The 15,761-nt window shown below is 47.6% G+C and overlaps 1 protein-coding gene across 1 annotated transcript; it reads left to right on the top strand.

Moving 5' to 3' along the window:
* The first annotated feature begins 2,305 nt into the window (after positions 1-2,305).
* LOC132650968 (keratin-associated protein 5-5-like) lies at positions 2,306-15,079 on the top strand. The gene is made up of 4 exons (XM_060376285.1): positions 2,306-2,332; positions 6,453-7,099; positions 14,351-14,784; positions 14,946-15,079. The coding sequence occupies exons 1-4, from the start codon at positions 2,306-2,308 to the stop codon at positions 15,077-15,079; spliced, it is 1,242 nt and encodes a 413-aa protein (XP_060232268.1).
* Positions 15,080-15,761: the final 682 nt, after the last annotated feature.

The raw sequence follows: 15,761 nt of genomic DNA, 5'->3' as shown, positions 1-15,761 counted from the left end.
GTATCACTTTCCCCAAAATGAGCTGCCTTGTTGGGCCTCAGTGGACAATGATGCACTTAGTCCTGATTTGACTTGATGTACAGGGTGGGTTGGTAGTGGGAAAGCAACCCTTTCTCTGAAGAGAAGAGGAAGGAAAAGAGGGGGAAAGGGTAGGAGGGTGTAACAGGGAGGAGAGGAGGGAGGGGACTGCAATAGGAAGGTAAAGTTAATAAATTAATTAATGAGCAAAAAGGAGAAAAGATATTTTCATAGAATTCACTTGAAAATGATTTGAAATGATAGTAACCTCATTTTGAATTTAAAAGTATGTTTAAATGTTTTTATTAAAAAAAAAAAAAAAAAAAACAGGCCAGGCATGCTTGCACATGCCTGAATGCCAGCACTAAGGGAGGCAAGAGCAGGTGGATTGCTGTGAGTTTGAGGCCAGCCTGGTCTAAAAAGCAGGAGTCCAGGACAGCCAAAGCTACAAAAAGAAATCCTGTCTCAAAAAAACAAAAGGAAAAGAAAAAAGTAAATGCAAACATAAGATACCTCTGTAGGGAATTTTCTTAATTAATGATTGATGAGGGTAGACCCATCCATGATTCAGTAACCTGTAGCACTGAAAGGTTACTGTAGCAAATAAGCATATGCCAGCTTCCATTTCACCCATCTCCTACCCTACACTAGGCACACTCTGGAAGCTCTGCACTGCCTGCAGGAGCTTCATCCCCTCTCCTAAACCCATCATCTCCACCCCTTCTTTGCTCAGATGCTTCAGTCTTCTTGCAGCCCATCCTATGTGCTAGCAAAAGACCTGCCTTAGGACCTATAGAACAGCTAGGTCAGATGACCTCTCCCCAGCACCTGATGATTTTCTCAGCACTTCACAGAAGGCAGGTCTCATCTGTGTGGCAATTTCCTCATTACCAGACCATCTTTGGCAGCTTCCCTAGTGAGTCAGCTGCTTCAAGGAGGTTGTAAGGGAAACTGAGGCCATGTCTTTCCTGGCAGAGGGGATGGCAAATGCAAGGGCCCTGTCTATCTGGGGAGACTGCTCATGCCCACACACAGCTACCAGTCTAGAGTCGTCAGCAGGCTGTGCAGTGTGAATACAGAGGCCCATTACAGGCAGCCGGAAGAGCCCAGGGCACTGCCAACCAGAGGTTCCTTGCCTCAGCCAGCAGGATCATTGATAGGAAAGAGAAAAGGTGAGGATTCTCAGAGCATAGTTTCCCTAGGGTGACAGGCTGGTACCTGGTCACCTGAATACCGGGGGCAGCTGGGCAGCTATGAGGTCCACATGATGCCCCCTAAGCAGCTTGAGCCCCACCATGTGTCTATCTCTAGAGCCTCCGTGCCCTCCACTACCATGGTGAGAGTAGAACAGTCTTTCCTGGAAAACATGGGCCCATGAGAGAGGGCAGTGGGGAGATGGCCTGGGTGGGGGGTGGTCATCTCCAGTGGTCATGTGAGGTATTTGCTGTGGTGGACATCACTGTGGTGGACCCTGTAGTGATCAGATGAATAATTAGCTGAGGTGGTCATCACTTGTAATGGTCAGCTGTAGCTGTCACTACTGAGGTAAGTTGGAGTGTTGACTGTGACGGTCTGACTCAGTGGTCACTGGGATGGCCAGTAAGAGTGGTCATGGGACAGTTAATCAAAATGGTCCCTGTGGGGTCAATCACGGTGGTCACTTGTAGTCTTTTTATGGTGTTCAGCTATAGTGGTCACTGAGGCAGTTTGTTACAGTGTTTTCTATGACGGTCTGTCATAGCGGTCATTGTGGCGGCCAGTTGAAATGTCCACTGTGAATGTCAGCCATAGAGGGTACTGTGCTGGTCATCATGGTGGTCAGTTGTATGTTCACTGTGATGGTCACTCATAATGTAGTTGATGTTTTTAGTGCTCATTTTAATGATTAGCTATCATGGTCGTTTTGATGGTAAGCTGATGGCCAACTGTGCTGTGCTGGATGGCTGGGATGGTCAGGGTGGACACATGTTGTGTTGACTGTGTTAGTCAGCTGGACCTGTCACCATAGTTGCTGGTTGTAAGGATCAGTGACAGAGTATGAGGGAATGATCCCATAGGCTCAGGTATTTGAGGAGTTGGTCTCCAGTTGGTAGAACTGTTTGGAGGACTGGGAGGAGGTGTGGCCTCGTTAGGGGAGACATTTCACTGAGGATCCACTTTGAGGTTTCAAAGGCCCACTTCAAGCCCAGTGTCTCTTTTTCTCTCTGCCTCATGCTTCTGGGTCAGATCTGGGCTCTCAACAATGCCCCAGCACCATACTTAACCTGCCTACATGCTCACTGCCATGATGGCCATGGACTCACCCTCTGAAACCGTAAGCAAGCTACCAATTAAACGTGGTTTTCTTCCTATAAATTGCTTTGGCTGTGATGTTTTATCACACTGACAGTGAAGTAACTAAGACAGGCAGATAAGTGGATATAATGCTAAGCTGGGAATGGATGGACAGATGGATAGTTTCTGGAGAGATGCACAGAAAGGTAGACAGGCAGACAGATAGATGAATGGATAGACAAGTAGAACAAGGTGTGTTTCTTTCCTTGCTTTACACAGGATCTCACTGTACAGCCCTGGTTAGCCTGAAATTCACTGTGTAAACCAAACTGGCCTAGAGCTCAGATCCACACGCTTCAACCTCCCAAGTGCTGCTGGAATTAAAAGCACACACCACACCAGGTGCCAGTGTATCCTGAGCACGTCTGAGCTCATATTCCTCTTGCCTCACTTAATTTTAATAGACGATGGCATGACATTCATTATACAAATGGGGAAACTGAGAATCAGAAAGGAGAAGACCTGGCTCCATGTCCCCAATTCAGGAGGCAACAGAGCCAGAAGTAAATCCAGGGAGACTAATCAGCAATTTAGGCATCTAAGACAATGATTCAAAAGGCTCCTTTGCTGTCGCACAGAAAGAGGCAAGAACAGGAAGTTGGGAGTCTTCTATCCTAGTTAGGGTTTCTACTTCTGTGATGAAACACCATGACCAAAAGCAAGTTGTGGAGGGAAGGGTTTATTTGGCTTTCACTTCCAAACCATTAAAGAAAGCCAGGATCCTAGAGACAGGAGCTAAGGCAGAGGCCGTGGAGGAGTCCTGCTTACTGGCTTGCTCCTCATGCCTTCCTCAGCCTTTTTCTTATAGAACTCACGACCACCAGCTGAGGGATGGCACAACCCACAATGAGCTGGGCACACCCCCACCAATCACTGTTTAAGAAAACTCTCTACAACCAGATCTTATGGGGGCATTTTCTCAATTAAAATTTCCCCCTTTTAGATTATTCTAGCTTGGAGTTGACCTAAAACTTGCCAGCAAATACATCACTGTTAAGCCATAAACTTTTTATTTTTGTTATTTCACCAAGATCATAATTAATATCAACACTATAATATAAACATTCCAAATTGTAAAAGTTCGACAGTCTCTAAAAATTCAAACACTTAAAAATTAAGTCTCTTTAAAATAGCCCGTCTCCTCCTTTACCTCCCCCCACCCCCGAGGGAGGAGCAGCCTTGCTAGGCCACAGAGGAGGACATTGCAGCCAGTACTGAAGATACCTGATAAGCTAGGGTCAGATGGAAGGGGAGGAGGACCTCCCCTAGCAGTGGACTTAAAGGGACAGGGAGGAGATGAGGGAGGGAGGGTGGAATTGGGAAGGAATGAGGGAGGGGTCTATGGCTGAGATACAAAGTAAATAACCTGTGATTAATATTAAAAAAAGAAAAATAATAAAATAAAACACCAGTCTCTTAAAAATCCATAATCATTTAAAATTTAAACTCTTTCAATTGTGGACTCTTGCAAAATGAAAAATAAATACTTTCTCACTTCAAGAGGGAAGAATGAGGGCACAGTCACAATCTGAAAAAGCAAAATCAATCTCCAAAACAATATAAATAACTCAATGCCCAATGTCTGGGATTAACTCACACTCCTGGGTTCTTTCAAAGGGCTTGGGGGTCACTTCTCTGGCTCTGCCCTCTGCAGAACAAGCAGCTTGTCTTCTAGGCTCCGGCTGGCCGCACTCCTCCAGGGCTGCCGTCCTTGCTGTTCATCTCAAGGAACTGGCATCTTCAAATGCCAGAGTCTTCTGCTGCAACTGGGCTGCACTTTCACCAGCAGCCTCTCCTGGGCTCCCTTCAGGGACTCCAACCCTGCTACACAGTGCCAACCCTCAGCCTCCATGACCCCCTCCACCATCCCCTTCATGCCTTCAAAACCAGTACAACCTGGGTGAATCTTATACTACCAAGCTTGGCTACCAGCAGAAGGTACAACCTTGGCTGCCTCTGGAGCATAGCTTCTGTGTGTTGCTAACCCTGAGTAGACACTTTCTAAAAGACTTCACCTTAATGATTCTTCTTAATGTCTCCTCTTAATCACAGCTGGTTCTTCAGCCTCAGCTGACCAGCATGCTCTGTCCCAGCAAGGCTGGGTTTTACTCTAATGCCTCTGGTCCCTTGTGTGTGCACATACATGTACGTATTCATAAATAAATAAATGTGATAAAAAATTTAATAACAAAATGAGAACTTGTGATCAAAACATGCAGAACCTATGGAATATACATCAAGATGCTATAGGTAAGATCAGTAGGCCTGCAGGAATGGGATGAAGGTAAATCAGTCATTTGACAGAAGAAAATGTTCCAAATCCTGAGAAGCATAGGACATACCAGTACTGAAGGCATTTAAAACCTCAAGTGGACATGACCCAAAGAGGATCTCTTTACCATGTTAGAGTTAAGCTGTCAAGAGTGCAGAACAAAGACAAAGTATTGAAAGCAACAAGAGAAAAACATCACATTGCTTACCAAGGCAACCCCACTGAGTAATAGCAGGTTCCTTGGCAGAAGCTCTAACAGTCATTCTGGTACGAAATGATGAATTTCAAACCTAGAAAGAAAATAACTGCCAAAAGGGCACACCTTTCTGAAATGAGCATCAGCCTCCAAAACCCCACTGACACAGATTTCAAAAAAGAAAGTGTCTGATCTGGAGATGAGGCCAGATTCCCCTTAAGTAACAAGTTGACTTTGCACCACCTGGTGGCCAACTGCACCAAACCCCAGGTGACCAGAGATTTGAGAAAGGCAAAAGCTTAAACCTTTGGACTGAGTCCCTCCACCCTCTGTAACACAGGTGAATGCCCTACTCTAGACTAATAAAGCCCCACTCCAGGAGTGCCAAGAAACAGGTCCTCAAAGCCCTCAGAAGCAGAGGCTGTTCTAGGGCCTGGCACATGGTGGAAAGTTCTAGACCTCCTGTGCTGAGAGTCTCCAGTGAGACCCATAAGCAGGTCAAAAATCTCCAGTGGAGAATGAAAGGGTGCACATGCCCAGTCTCTCCTCAGCTGCTAGGATTCCAAGCATCATCTGGCCCTTCCATCCATGGGGAACAGTAGTTCCCCATCTCTCTTCCCAGTTTTCTCCTAGAGACAAAGTTATATGATAAGCCAGATGGCAAGAAAGCATTCCTCCAGCTTGGAACCTTCCAGAAGGTTCGTCCATAAAGGGCATCTTCCAGCATGGCCTTCTTCCTCTCCCACAGCCTGAGAAGGCAGAGAACAGAAGAGTGGTGCTACCAACCCACAGTAAATTCTTCCCTGCTCCAGGCTCCCTGCCTGCTATTGCCTCCTTGTGGCATAGACTCCTTTGAACAAGTGCCTCTACACACACATACACACACACACACACACACACACACACACACACACACACACACACACACACTGGTGTTTAGGGCTTCAGTGGTCCTTGCAGGATCAATCTCCACTCAACCTCCCCTTCTCAGATTACAGAGCAGAACCATAGACAATAAAGATAGTGTTAGAGAAATGAGAAGTTTTTTTGTTTTTTCCTGCCCTCACTGGGATGGATATGTGAAGAGTTGGCATATCACATGCAGGCTCACCCTATCCCTTCTTGTTTGAATTAATCATTCCTGTTGAGGAGTTATTTTTCTAAACTGTACCAGCCAGCTTACAGGTTGCTCACTGGCCCCAGACCTTCTACCATGCTGAGCTGACCTGGAATGCACCTCAGCCTGACTCTGGACATGGTTATGGGTCTGCAACTCCAAAAGGGTGTGTCAAGGATAGTGCCAAAGCTACTGTGTGACAGGGCCTGTAAGCAGCTCTCTATCCTCCCTGATTAAGACAGAGACGACAGGCTATCATCTGCCTTCCACATTCGACTATGCATTTATGGAGTCTGGAGGTTGTTCACCATCCTCAGACAAGCAGGATCTTCAATGAGGGGACAGACAGGAGTACACCCAGGCAAGGACAAGAACCAAGCTCCTACTAATGGCTCCCTCTCCAACAAGTCCCCCAGACGATGCAGAGAAGTATCTGAGGAGGAGATAGGTCACTGGTGGCACATGTAACACACCTGCACCTGAGACCCAGTTAACACACGACAATCCCATAGTAGGTGAGAAAGGAGCAGCTGGGAGGAAACAGGAAACAGCCACAGCCAGGGAAGGACACAAACAACAACAGGGAAGTAACCACGTGCAGCCTCACACCTGACCTGGGCAGGGATATAAAGGCCCAGGCTCAGGAGGCTCCACACTGCACATCTTCCCTCTCCACCTGCTCCTCTGACCTACTCCATCCTCAACCCAACACCAGAACCATGAGCTGCTGTGGCTGTTCCAGAGGCTGTGGCTCCAGCTGTGGGGGCTGTGGCTCCTGTGGCTCCAGCTGCTGCAAGCCTGTGTGCTGCTGCAAGCCAGTGTGCTGCTGTGTGCCCACCTGCTCCTGCTCCAGCTGTGGGGGCTGCAAGGGAGGCTGTGGCTCCTGTGGAGGCTGCAAGGGAGGCTGTGGCTCCTGTGGAGGCTGCAAGGGAGGCTGTGGCTCCTGTGGAGGCTGCAAGGGAGGCTGTGGCTCCTGTGGGGGCTGCAAGGGAGGCTGTGGCTCCTGTGGGGGCTGCAAGGGAGGCTGTGGCTCCTGTGGAGGCTGTAAGGGAGGCTGTGGCTCCTGTGGGGGCTGCAAGGGAGGCTGTGGCTCCTGTGGAGGCTGCAAGTCCTGCTGCTGTAAGCCCTGCTGTTCTTCAGGCTGTGGGTCTTCCTGCTGCCAGTCCAGCTGCTGCAAACCTTGCTGCTGTCAGTCCAGCTGCTGTAAGCCCTGCTGCTGTGAGTGCAGCTGCTGTAAACCCTGCTGCTGTGAGTGCAGCTGTTGCAAACCCTGCTGCTGTCAGTCCAGCTGCTGTAAACCCTGCTGCTGTCAGTCCAGCTGTTGCAAACCCTGCTGCTGTCAGTCCAGCTGCTGTAAACCCTGCTGCTGTCAATCCAGCTGCTGTGAACCCTGCTGCTGTAAGCCCTGCTGCTCTTCAGGCTGTGGGTCTTCCTGCTGCTGCAAGCCCTGTTGCTGTCAGTCCAGCTGTTGTAAGCCCTGCTGCTGTGAGTCCAGTTGTTGTGGGCCTGTGTGCTGCCAGTGTAAAATCTGAGTGTATGACCTACAGACTCCAGGTGGTTCCAGCACACTCTGGATCATGTGCAAGCTCATGTCAAAGCCTTACCTCCCAGTTCTAAATTCATCCTTCTGAGAAATGAAAACTACACTGCCGGCCATGGCTGTGTCTTCCCAGATTCTGAAGAACCTCCTCTTTCCTGTCACTTTACCTCAAATCCCCCAACCTATTTCCTTTGAGAAAGATGCCTATCTCCACCTCCACACATAGCACAGGATTTAACAGAGCTTGTTCAATCCCCAGGCTGGTCACTGGTATCCTCACACAACTGCCACCCTCCCATCATCCCTGTAACCCGTGCTTATCTGCTAGACTGAAGTAAACTCACAAATAAATAAACAACAACAAAAAACTTAACTCTTCTGCTTAATATCTATATTTAAAGTATCTTTTAAGAAGTCCTGACTCTGTTTCAAGAAGCCTACACTCACATTAGTGTGTGTGTGTGTGTGTGTGTGTGTGTGCGCGCGTGTGTGTTTTAAATCTGTATGTGTGCATGTTTGTGTGATGGTCCGAGGACAGCTTCAGATGTTGGTCCTTATCTTCCATCTTATTTGATACAAGGTCTCTCGTTAATTTGTGTGTGCCAGGCTTGGTGGCCTATAAGATTTTCAGGATTCTCATATTTCCACTTCACGTCTTGCTATAGGAACAACATAGATTACAGATGCTAGCTACCACATCTGGTTTCGTGTGGGCTCTGAGGGTTCAGACTCAAATTCTCACCCTTGCACGGCAAGTGCTTTGCATGCTGAGCCATCTCCTTGGCCTGCAGGTGTGCTTCCTTCTTCCTTCTTCTTCCTTCTGCCTGTCTTTCAATTTTTAATAAACCCTGACTCTGCTTTGTACTGGCTTACCCTAAAACTGTGTTCTCCTTTGAAATATTGATAACAATAATAATAATAATAATAATAATAATAATAATAATAAATCTTAGGCTTGACTGAACCAAGTTCCAAAAATTTAAGAAACTCAACTTGGGCTGCTTATGGTGACAGTGTAGAGCTATGTCTCCACTGTGTACCACTGACCCCTTGACCAGCCTGGCAGCCCTCAGCCCAAACACAGCACCAGCTGGTGAGAATGAAGGGAATAGGAGAAAGGCCTCTCTGAGCCAAGACAAGTATTTCAGCTAGAATGAAAAGCCGACAACTTTTTCTTCTTATTCTTCTCCTTCTCCTTCTTCCTTCTCCTTCTTCCGTCTCCTTCTTCTTTCTCCTTCTCCTTTCTCCTTTTTTCTCTTTTCTCCTTTTTCTCTTTTTTCTCCTTTCTCCTTTCCACTTTCCCCTTTCTCCTTCCCCCTTTTCCCCTTTCCCCTTTCCCCTTTCCCTTTCTCCTTTCCCATTTCCCCTTTCTCCTTTCTCCTTTCTCCTTTCCTCCTCCTTTCCTCCTGCTTTTCTCCTGCTTTTCTCCTCCTTCCTCCTCGTTCCTACTACTTTCCCCTTTCTCCTTTTTCTCTTTTTTCTCCTTTCTCTTTTCTCCTTTCTCCTTTTTCCTTCTCCTTCCTTCTCCTTCTCCTTTTCTCCTTCTCCTTCTCCTCCTCCTCCTCCTCTTCCTCGTCCTCCTCTTTCTCCTTCTCCTTCTCCTTCTTCTTCTTCTTCTTCTTCTTCTTCTTCTTCTTCTTCTTCTTCTTCCCTTTTTATTACACACTGTTCTCAGACTTTGTCTCTTGTTTTTAGTTTTTTTTTTTTTCATTTTTTTCTTTTCTCTTGCTCTTTTCCAAATGCTTTGCTTTTACAAAATCTGGCTGTTTCTTTTTCCATTTCCCATGCTTTCTTTTTATTGCTATTCAGTATTTTTTTTCTTTTTTCATATTTCAGTATTTTATTAGTGTTTTACCTTTATTAAATTTTAATCTCTCGGTGTATTCTATTTGTGCCTTTGCTGTTCTTTATGGCCATCAGTCAGTGGCCACTTATCTAAAAGTGGAAAAGGGACTGGAAGGAAGACGCAGTGTTTAAGGGCACAAGCTGCTCTTGCAGTCAACCTGGGTTCAATTCACAGCACTCACATGGAGTCCACTACTGTCTGTAATTCCAGTCCTAAGGGACTCAAAGGACTCTTCTGTCCCCTCAGGCACCAGACACGTGTGTGGTGCACAGACATACGTTCATGAAAATCACCAGTCCACATTAAAATAAATACAATAAGATAAATTTAAGGGGAAGAGGCAACCGTTCCCAACAGATGCATGAATCTCAACACAAAACACAATCAATACAGACACAAGACCACTTGACTTTTCTTGACAGTCATAACCATGCAGAAACTAGATCCAATGATACCAGAGTGGGCACAACGCCAGGTGCCCTGGCTAGTTTTATGTCAACCTGACAAAAGTTAAAGTCATTTAAGGGGGGAAGCCTTCAGTTGGGCCAGTCATTGTTTGGCTCTCCCTTCAATCTCTGCACCTACCCCAGGGGAGAGACCCAACCTCTGACACTATGAATGATACTCTGCTCTGCTTGCAGACAAGAGTCGAGCATAACTGTCCTCTGAGAGGCTCTACACAGCAGCAGATCAAAAAAGATGCAGTGACAGCCAGCCAAACATTAGAGGGAATTTGGGGAGTCTTGTGGAAGAATTGGGGAAGGATAGAGAGACCTAAAAGGGACAAGAACTGCACAAGAAGACTAACAGAGTCAACTGACCGAGGCCTATGTGGGCTTACAGACACTAAAACACCAACCAAAGAGCATGTATGGACTGTACCTCTAGACCCTACACGTATGCAGCTGATGGGCAGCTTGGTCTTCATGAGGGTACCCTAGCATAGAAATTAGAGTGGGGGCTGTCTCTGACACAGACTCTGTTGCCTGCTTTTGTATCACTTTCCCCAAAATGAGCTGCCTTGTTGGGCCTCAGTGGACAATGATGCACTTAGTCCTGATTTGACTTGATGTGCAGGGTGGGTTGGTAGTGGGAAAGCAACCCCTTCTCTGAGGAGAAGAGGAGGGAAAAGAGGGGGAAAGGGTAGGAGGGTGGGACAGGGAGGAGAGGAGGGAGGGGACTGCAATAGGAAGGTAAAGTTAATAAATTAATTAATGAGCAAAAAGGAGAAAAGATATTTTCATAGAATTCACTTGAAAATGATTTGAAATGATAGTAACCTCATTTTGAATTTAAAAGTATGTTTAAATGTTTTTATTAAAAAAACAAAAAACAGGCCTGGCATGCTAGCACATGCCTGAATGCCAGCGCTCAGAGAGGCAAGAGCAGGTGCATTGCTGTGAGTTTGAGGCCAGCCTGGTCTAAAAAGCAGGAGTCCAGGACAGCCAAAGCTACAAAGAGAAATCCTGTCTCAAAAAAACAAAAGAAAAAGAAAAAAGAAAATGCAAACATAAGATACCTCTGTAGGGAATTTTCTTAATTAATGATTGATGAGGGTAGACCCATCCATGATTCAGTAACCTGTGGCACTGAAAGACAAATTAGCATATGCCAGCTTCCATTTCACCCATCTCCTACCCTACACTGGGCACACTCTGGAAGCTCTGCACTGCCTGCAGGAGCTTCATCCCCTCTCCTAAACCCATCATCTCCACCCCTTCTTTGCTCAGATGCTTCAGTCTTCTTGCAGCCCATCCTATGTGCTAGCAAAAGACCTGCCTTAGGACCTATAGAACAGCTAGGTCAGATGACCTCTCTCCAGCACCTGATGATTTTCTCAGCACTTCACAGAAGGCAGGTCTCATCTGTGTGGCAATTTCCTCATTACCAGACCATGTTTGGCAGCTTCCCTAGTGAGTCAGCTGCTTCAAGGAGGTTGTAAGGGAAACTGAGGCCATGTCTTTCCTGGCAGAGGGTATGGCAAATGCAAGGGCCCTGCCTATCTGGGGAGACTGCTCACGCCCACACACAGGAGATGAGGGAGGGAGGGTGGAATTGGGAAGGAATGAGGGAGGGGTCTACGGCTGAGATACAAAGTAAATAACCTGTGATTAATATTAAAAAAATAAAAATAATAAAATAAAACACCAGTCTCTTAAAAATCCATAATCATTTAAAATTTAAACTCTTTCAATTGTGGACTCTTGCAACATGAAAAATACTTTCTCACTTCAAGAGGGAAGAACGAGGGCACAGTCACAATCTGAAAAAGCAAAACCAATCTCCAAAACAATATAAATAACTCAATGCCCAATGTCTGGGATTCAATCACACTTCTGGGTTCGTCCAAAGGGCTTGGGGGTCACTTCTCTGGTTCTGCCCCCTGGAGAACAAGCAGCTTGTCTTGTAGGCTCCTGCTGGCTGCACTCCTCCAGGGCTGCCGTCCTTGCTGTTCATCTCAAGGAACTGGCATCTTCAAATGCCAGAGTCTTCTGCTGCAACTGGGCTGCACTTTCACCAGCAGCCTCTCCTGGGCTCCCTTCAGGGACTCCAACCCTGCTACACAGTGCCAACCCTCAGCCTCCATGACCCCCTCCACCATCCCCTTCATGCCTTCAAAACAGTACCACCTGGGTGAAACTTATACTACCAAGCTTGGCTACCAGCAGAAGGTACAACCTTGGCTGCCTCTGGAGCATAGCTTCTGTGTGTTGCTAACCCTGAGTAAACACTTTCTAAAAGACTTCACCTTAATGATTCCTCTTAATGTCTCCTCTTAATCACAGCTGGTTCTTCAGCCTCAGCTGATCGCCATCCTCTGTCCCAGCAAGGCTGGGTTTTACTTAGTGCCTTTGGCCCCTTGTGTGTGCACATACATGTACGTATTCATAAATAAATAAATGTGATAAATTTATAATAACTAAATGAGAACTTGTGATCAAAACATGCAGAACCTATGGGATATAGATCAAGATGCTATAGGTAAGATCAGTGGGCCTGCAGGAATGGGATGAAGGTAAATCAGTCATTTGACAGAAGAAAATGTTCCAAATTCTGAGCAGCATATGGACATACCAGTACTGAAGGCTGAAAACCTCAAGTGGACATGACCCAAAGAGGATCTCTTTCCCATGTTAGAGTTAAGCTGTCAAGAGTGCAGAACAAAGACAAAGTATTGAAAGCAACAAGAGAAAAACATCACATTGCTTACCAAGGCAACCCCACTGAGTAATAGCAGGTTCCTTGGCAGAAGCTCTAACAGTCATTCTGGTACGAAATGATGAATTTCAAACCTAGAAAGAAAATAACTGCCAAAAGGGCACACCTTTCTGAAATGAGCATCAGCCTCCAAAACCCCACTGACACAGATTTCAAAAAAGAAAGTGTCTGATCTGGAGATGAGGCCAGATTCCCCTTAAGTAACAAGTTGACTTTGCACCACCTGGTGGTCAACTGCACCAAACCCCAGGTGACCAGAGATTTGAGAAAGGCAAAAGCTTAAACCTTTGGACTGAGTCCCTCCACCCTCTGTAACACAGGTGAATGCCCTACTCTAGACTAATAAAGCCCCGCTCCAGGAGTGCCAAGAAACAGGTCCTCAAAGCCCTCAGATGCAGACACTGTTCTAGGGCCTGGCACATGGTGGAAAGTTCTAGACCTCCTGTGCTGAGAGTCTCCAGTGAGACCCATAAACATTCAGTCAGGTCAAAAACCTCCAGTGGAGACTGAAAGGGTGCACATGCCCAGTCTCTCCTCAGCTGCTAGGATTCCAAGCATCATCTGCCCTTTCCATCCATGAGGAACAGTAGTTCCCCATCTCTCTTCCCAGTTTTCTCCTAGAGACAGTGTTATATGATAGGCCAATAGGCACGAAAACATTCTTCCAGCTTGGAACCTTCCAGAAGGTTCGTCCATCCAAAGGGCATCTTCCAGCATGGCCTTCTTCCTCTTCCACAGCCTGAGAAGGCAGAGAACTGAAGAGTGGTGCTACCTACCCACACTAACCTCTTCCCTGCTCCAGGATCCTTGCCTGCTATTGCCTCCTTGTGTCAAAGACTCCTTTTAACAAGTGCCTCTACACACACACACACACACACACACACACACACACACACACATACTTTTGTTCAGGGCTTCGTGGGCCTTGCAGGCTCAATCCCCAGTCAACCTCCCCTTCTCAGATTACAGAGCAGAACCATAGACAATAGTGATAGTGTTAGAGAAATGAGAAGGTTTTTTATTTCCTGCCCTCACTGGGATGGATGTGTGAAGAGTTGGCATCTCAGATGCAGGCACACCCAATCCCTTCTTGTTTGAATTAATCATTCCTGTTGAGGAGTTATTTTTCTAAACTGTACCAGCCAGCTTACAGGTTGCTCACTGGCCCCAGACCTTCTACCATGCTGAGCTGACCTGGAATGCACCTCAGCCTGACTCTGGACATGGTTATGGGTCTGCAACTCCAAAAGGGTGTGTCAAGGATAGTGCCAAAGCTACTGTGTGACAGGGCCTGTAAGCAGCTCTCTATCCTCCCTGATTAAGACAGAGACGACAGGCTATCATCTGCCTTCCACATTCGACTATGCATTTATGGAGTCTGGAGGTTGTTCACCATCCTCAGACAAGCAGGATCTTCAATGAGGGGACAGACAGGAGTACACCCAGGCAAGGACAAGAACCAAGCTCCTACTAATGGCTCCCTCTCCAACAAGTCCCCCAGACGATGCAGAGAAGTATCTGAGGAGGAGATAGGTCACTGGTGGCACATGTAACACACCTGCACCTGAGACCCAGTTAACACACGACAATCCCATAGTAGGTGAGAAAGGAGCAGCTGGGAGGAAACAGGAAACAGCCACAGCCAGGGAAGGACACAAACAACAACAGGGAAGTAACCACGTGCAGCCTCACACCTGACCTGGGCAGGGATATAAAGGCCCAGGCTCAGGAGGCTCCACACTGCACATCTTCCCTCTCCACCTCTCCTCTGACCGACTCCATCCTCAACCCAACACCAGAACCATGAGCTGCTGTGGCTGTTCCGGAGGCTGTGGCTCCAGCTGTGGGGGCTGTGGCTCCTGTGGCTCCAGCTGCTGCAAGCCTGTGTGCTGCTGCAAGCCTGTGTGCTGCTGTGTGCCCACCTGCTCCTGCTCCAGCTGTGGGGGCTGCAAGGGAGGCTGTGGCTCCTGTGGAGGCTGCAAGGGAGGCTGTGGCTCCTGTGGGGGCTGCAAGGGAGGCTGTGGCTCCTGTGGAGGCTGCAAGGGAGGCTGTGGCTCCTGTGGGGGCTGCAAGGGAGGCTGTAGCTCCTGTGGAGGCTGTAGCTCCTGTGGAGGCTGCAAGGGAGGCTGTGGCTCCTGTGGGGGCTGTAGCTCCTGTGGAGGCTGCAAGGGAGGCTGTGGCTCCTGTGGGGGCTGTTGTCAGTCCAGCTGCTGCAAGCCCTTTTGCTGTCAGTCCAGCTGCTGTAAGCCCTGTTGCTGTGAGTGTAGCTGCTGCAAGCCCTGCTGCTGCCAGTCCAGCTGCTGCAAGCCCTGCTGCTGCCAGTCCAGCTGCTGTTAGCCCTGCTGCTGCCAGTCTAGCTGCTGCAAACCCTGTTGCTCTTCAGGTTGTGGGTCTTGCTGTCAGTCCAGCTGTTGCAAGCCCTGCTGCTGTCAGTCCAGCTGTTGCAAGCCCTGCTGCTGTCAGTCCAGCTGTTGCAAGCCCTGCTGCTGTCAGTCCAGCTGTTGCAAGCCCTGCTGCTGTCAGTCCAGCTGCTGTAAGCCCTGCTGCTGTGCCCCTGAGTGCTGCCAGTGCAAGATCTGATGTAGTGGCTACAGGCTTCATGCGGTTTCCTTCAACCACAACTTGAGAGGCTGCTGGTTTCATTGTTCCCTGGCCACTTCCTGGTCCGTGGTCTTCTGGCATGTTCCTCTGCAACTCCACAAGCCTCCTATCCCTTTCATTCCCATGGAGGAAGCATATATTCCAAACCTCAGGCATGCCTCTGCTCTTTGCTAGTCTCTACTTCTGCCTCCCCAACTCTTCTAATGGACATAACCACATTCCTGTGCTTTGTTAAGAATGTCAGGGGAACCACCCCCTGCCCTCAACCACACTTATTTTTCTTGCTTCTCTGTCAACTCCGCCCAGCAGAGCTTCCTTCCTGGGACAGTGGGGGAGGTTCTCATCTTTGCCTGTTAAAATCAAATTATATCACAATTTAATAAAAGTCTCTTTGTTCACTTCAGACAGTTGTGTCCATGGCATGTGTTCTAGTTTCTTTCATGCTACTGTGATAAAAACACTCTGACCAAAAGGAACCTAGGAAAGGGTTTATTTGGCTTACACTTCTAGGTCACAGGCCATCATTTAAAGAAGCGCAGAAACTCAAGCAGGAACTTGAAGTAGAAACCTTGGAGGAATGCTGCTTGCTGGCTTGCTCGCAGGATCATGCTCAGTAGC

Source organism: Meriones unguiculatus, chromosome 1, assembly GCF_030254825.1.
Source record: "Meriones unguiculatus strain TT.TT164.6M chromosome 1, Bangor_MerUng_6.1, whole genome shotgun sequence".
In the NCBI taxonomy this organism is placed as follows: Eukaryota; Metazoa; Chordata; class Mammalia; order Rodentia; family Muridae; genus Meriones; species Meriones unguiculatus.
This window is presented reverse-complemented; position numbering and strand designations above follow the sequence as displayed.

Bases quoted from the DNA above. Each gene is read 5' to 3' on its own strand.
- LOC132650968 (XM_060376285.1), top strand. From the start codon at position 2,306: ATGGCCATGGACTCACCCTCTGAAACC. The intron at 2,333-6,452 runs GTAAGCAAGCTA...ATCCCATAGTAG, and splicing joins TGGACTCACCCTCTGAAACC to GTGAGAAAGGAGCAGCTGGG. The intron at 14,785-14,945 runs GTAAGCCCTGTT...TCTTGCTGTCAG, and splicing joins TTGCTGTCAGTCCAGCTGCT to TCCAGCTGTTGCAAGCCCTG.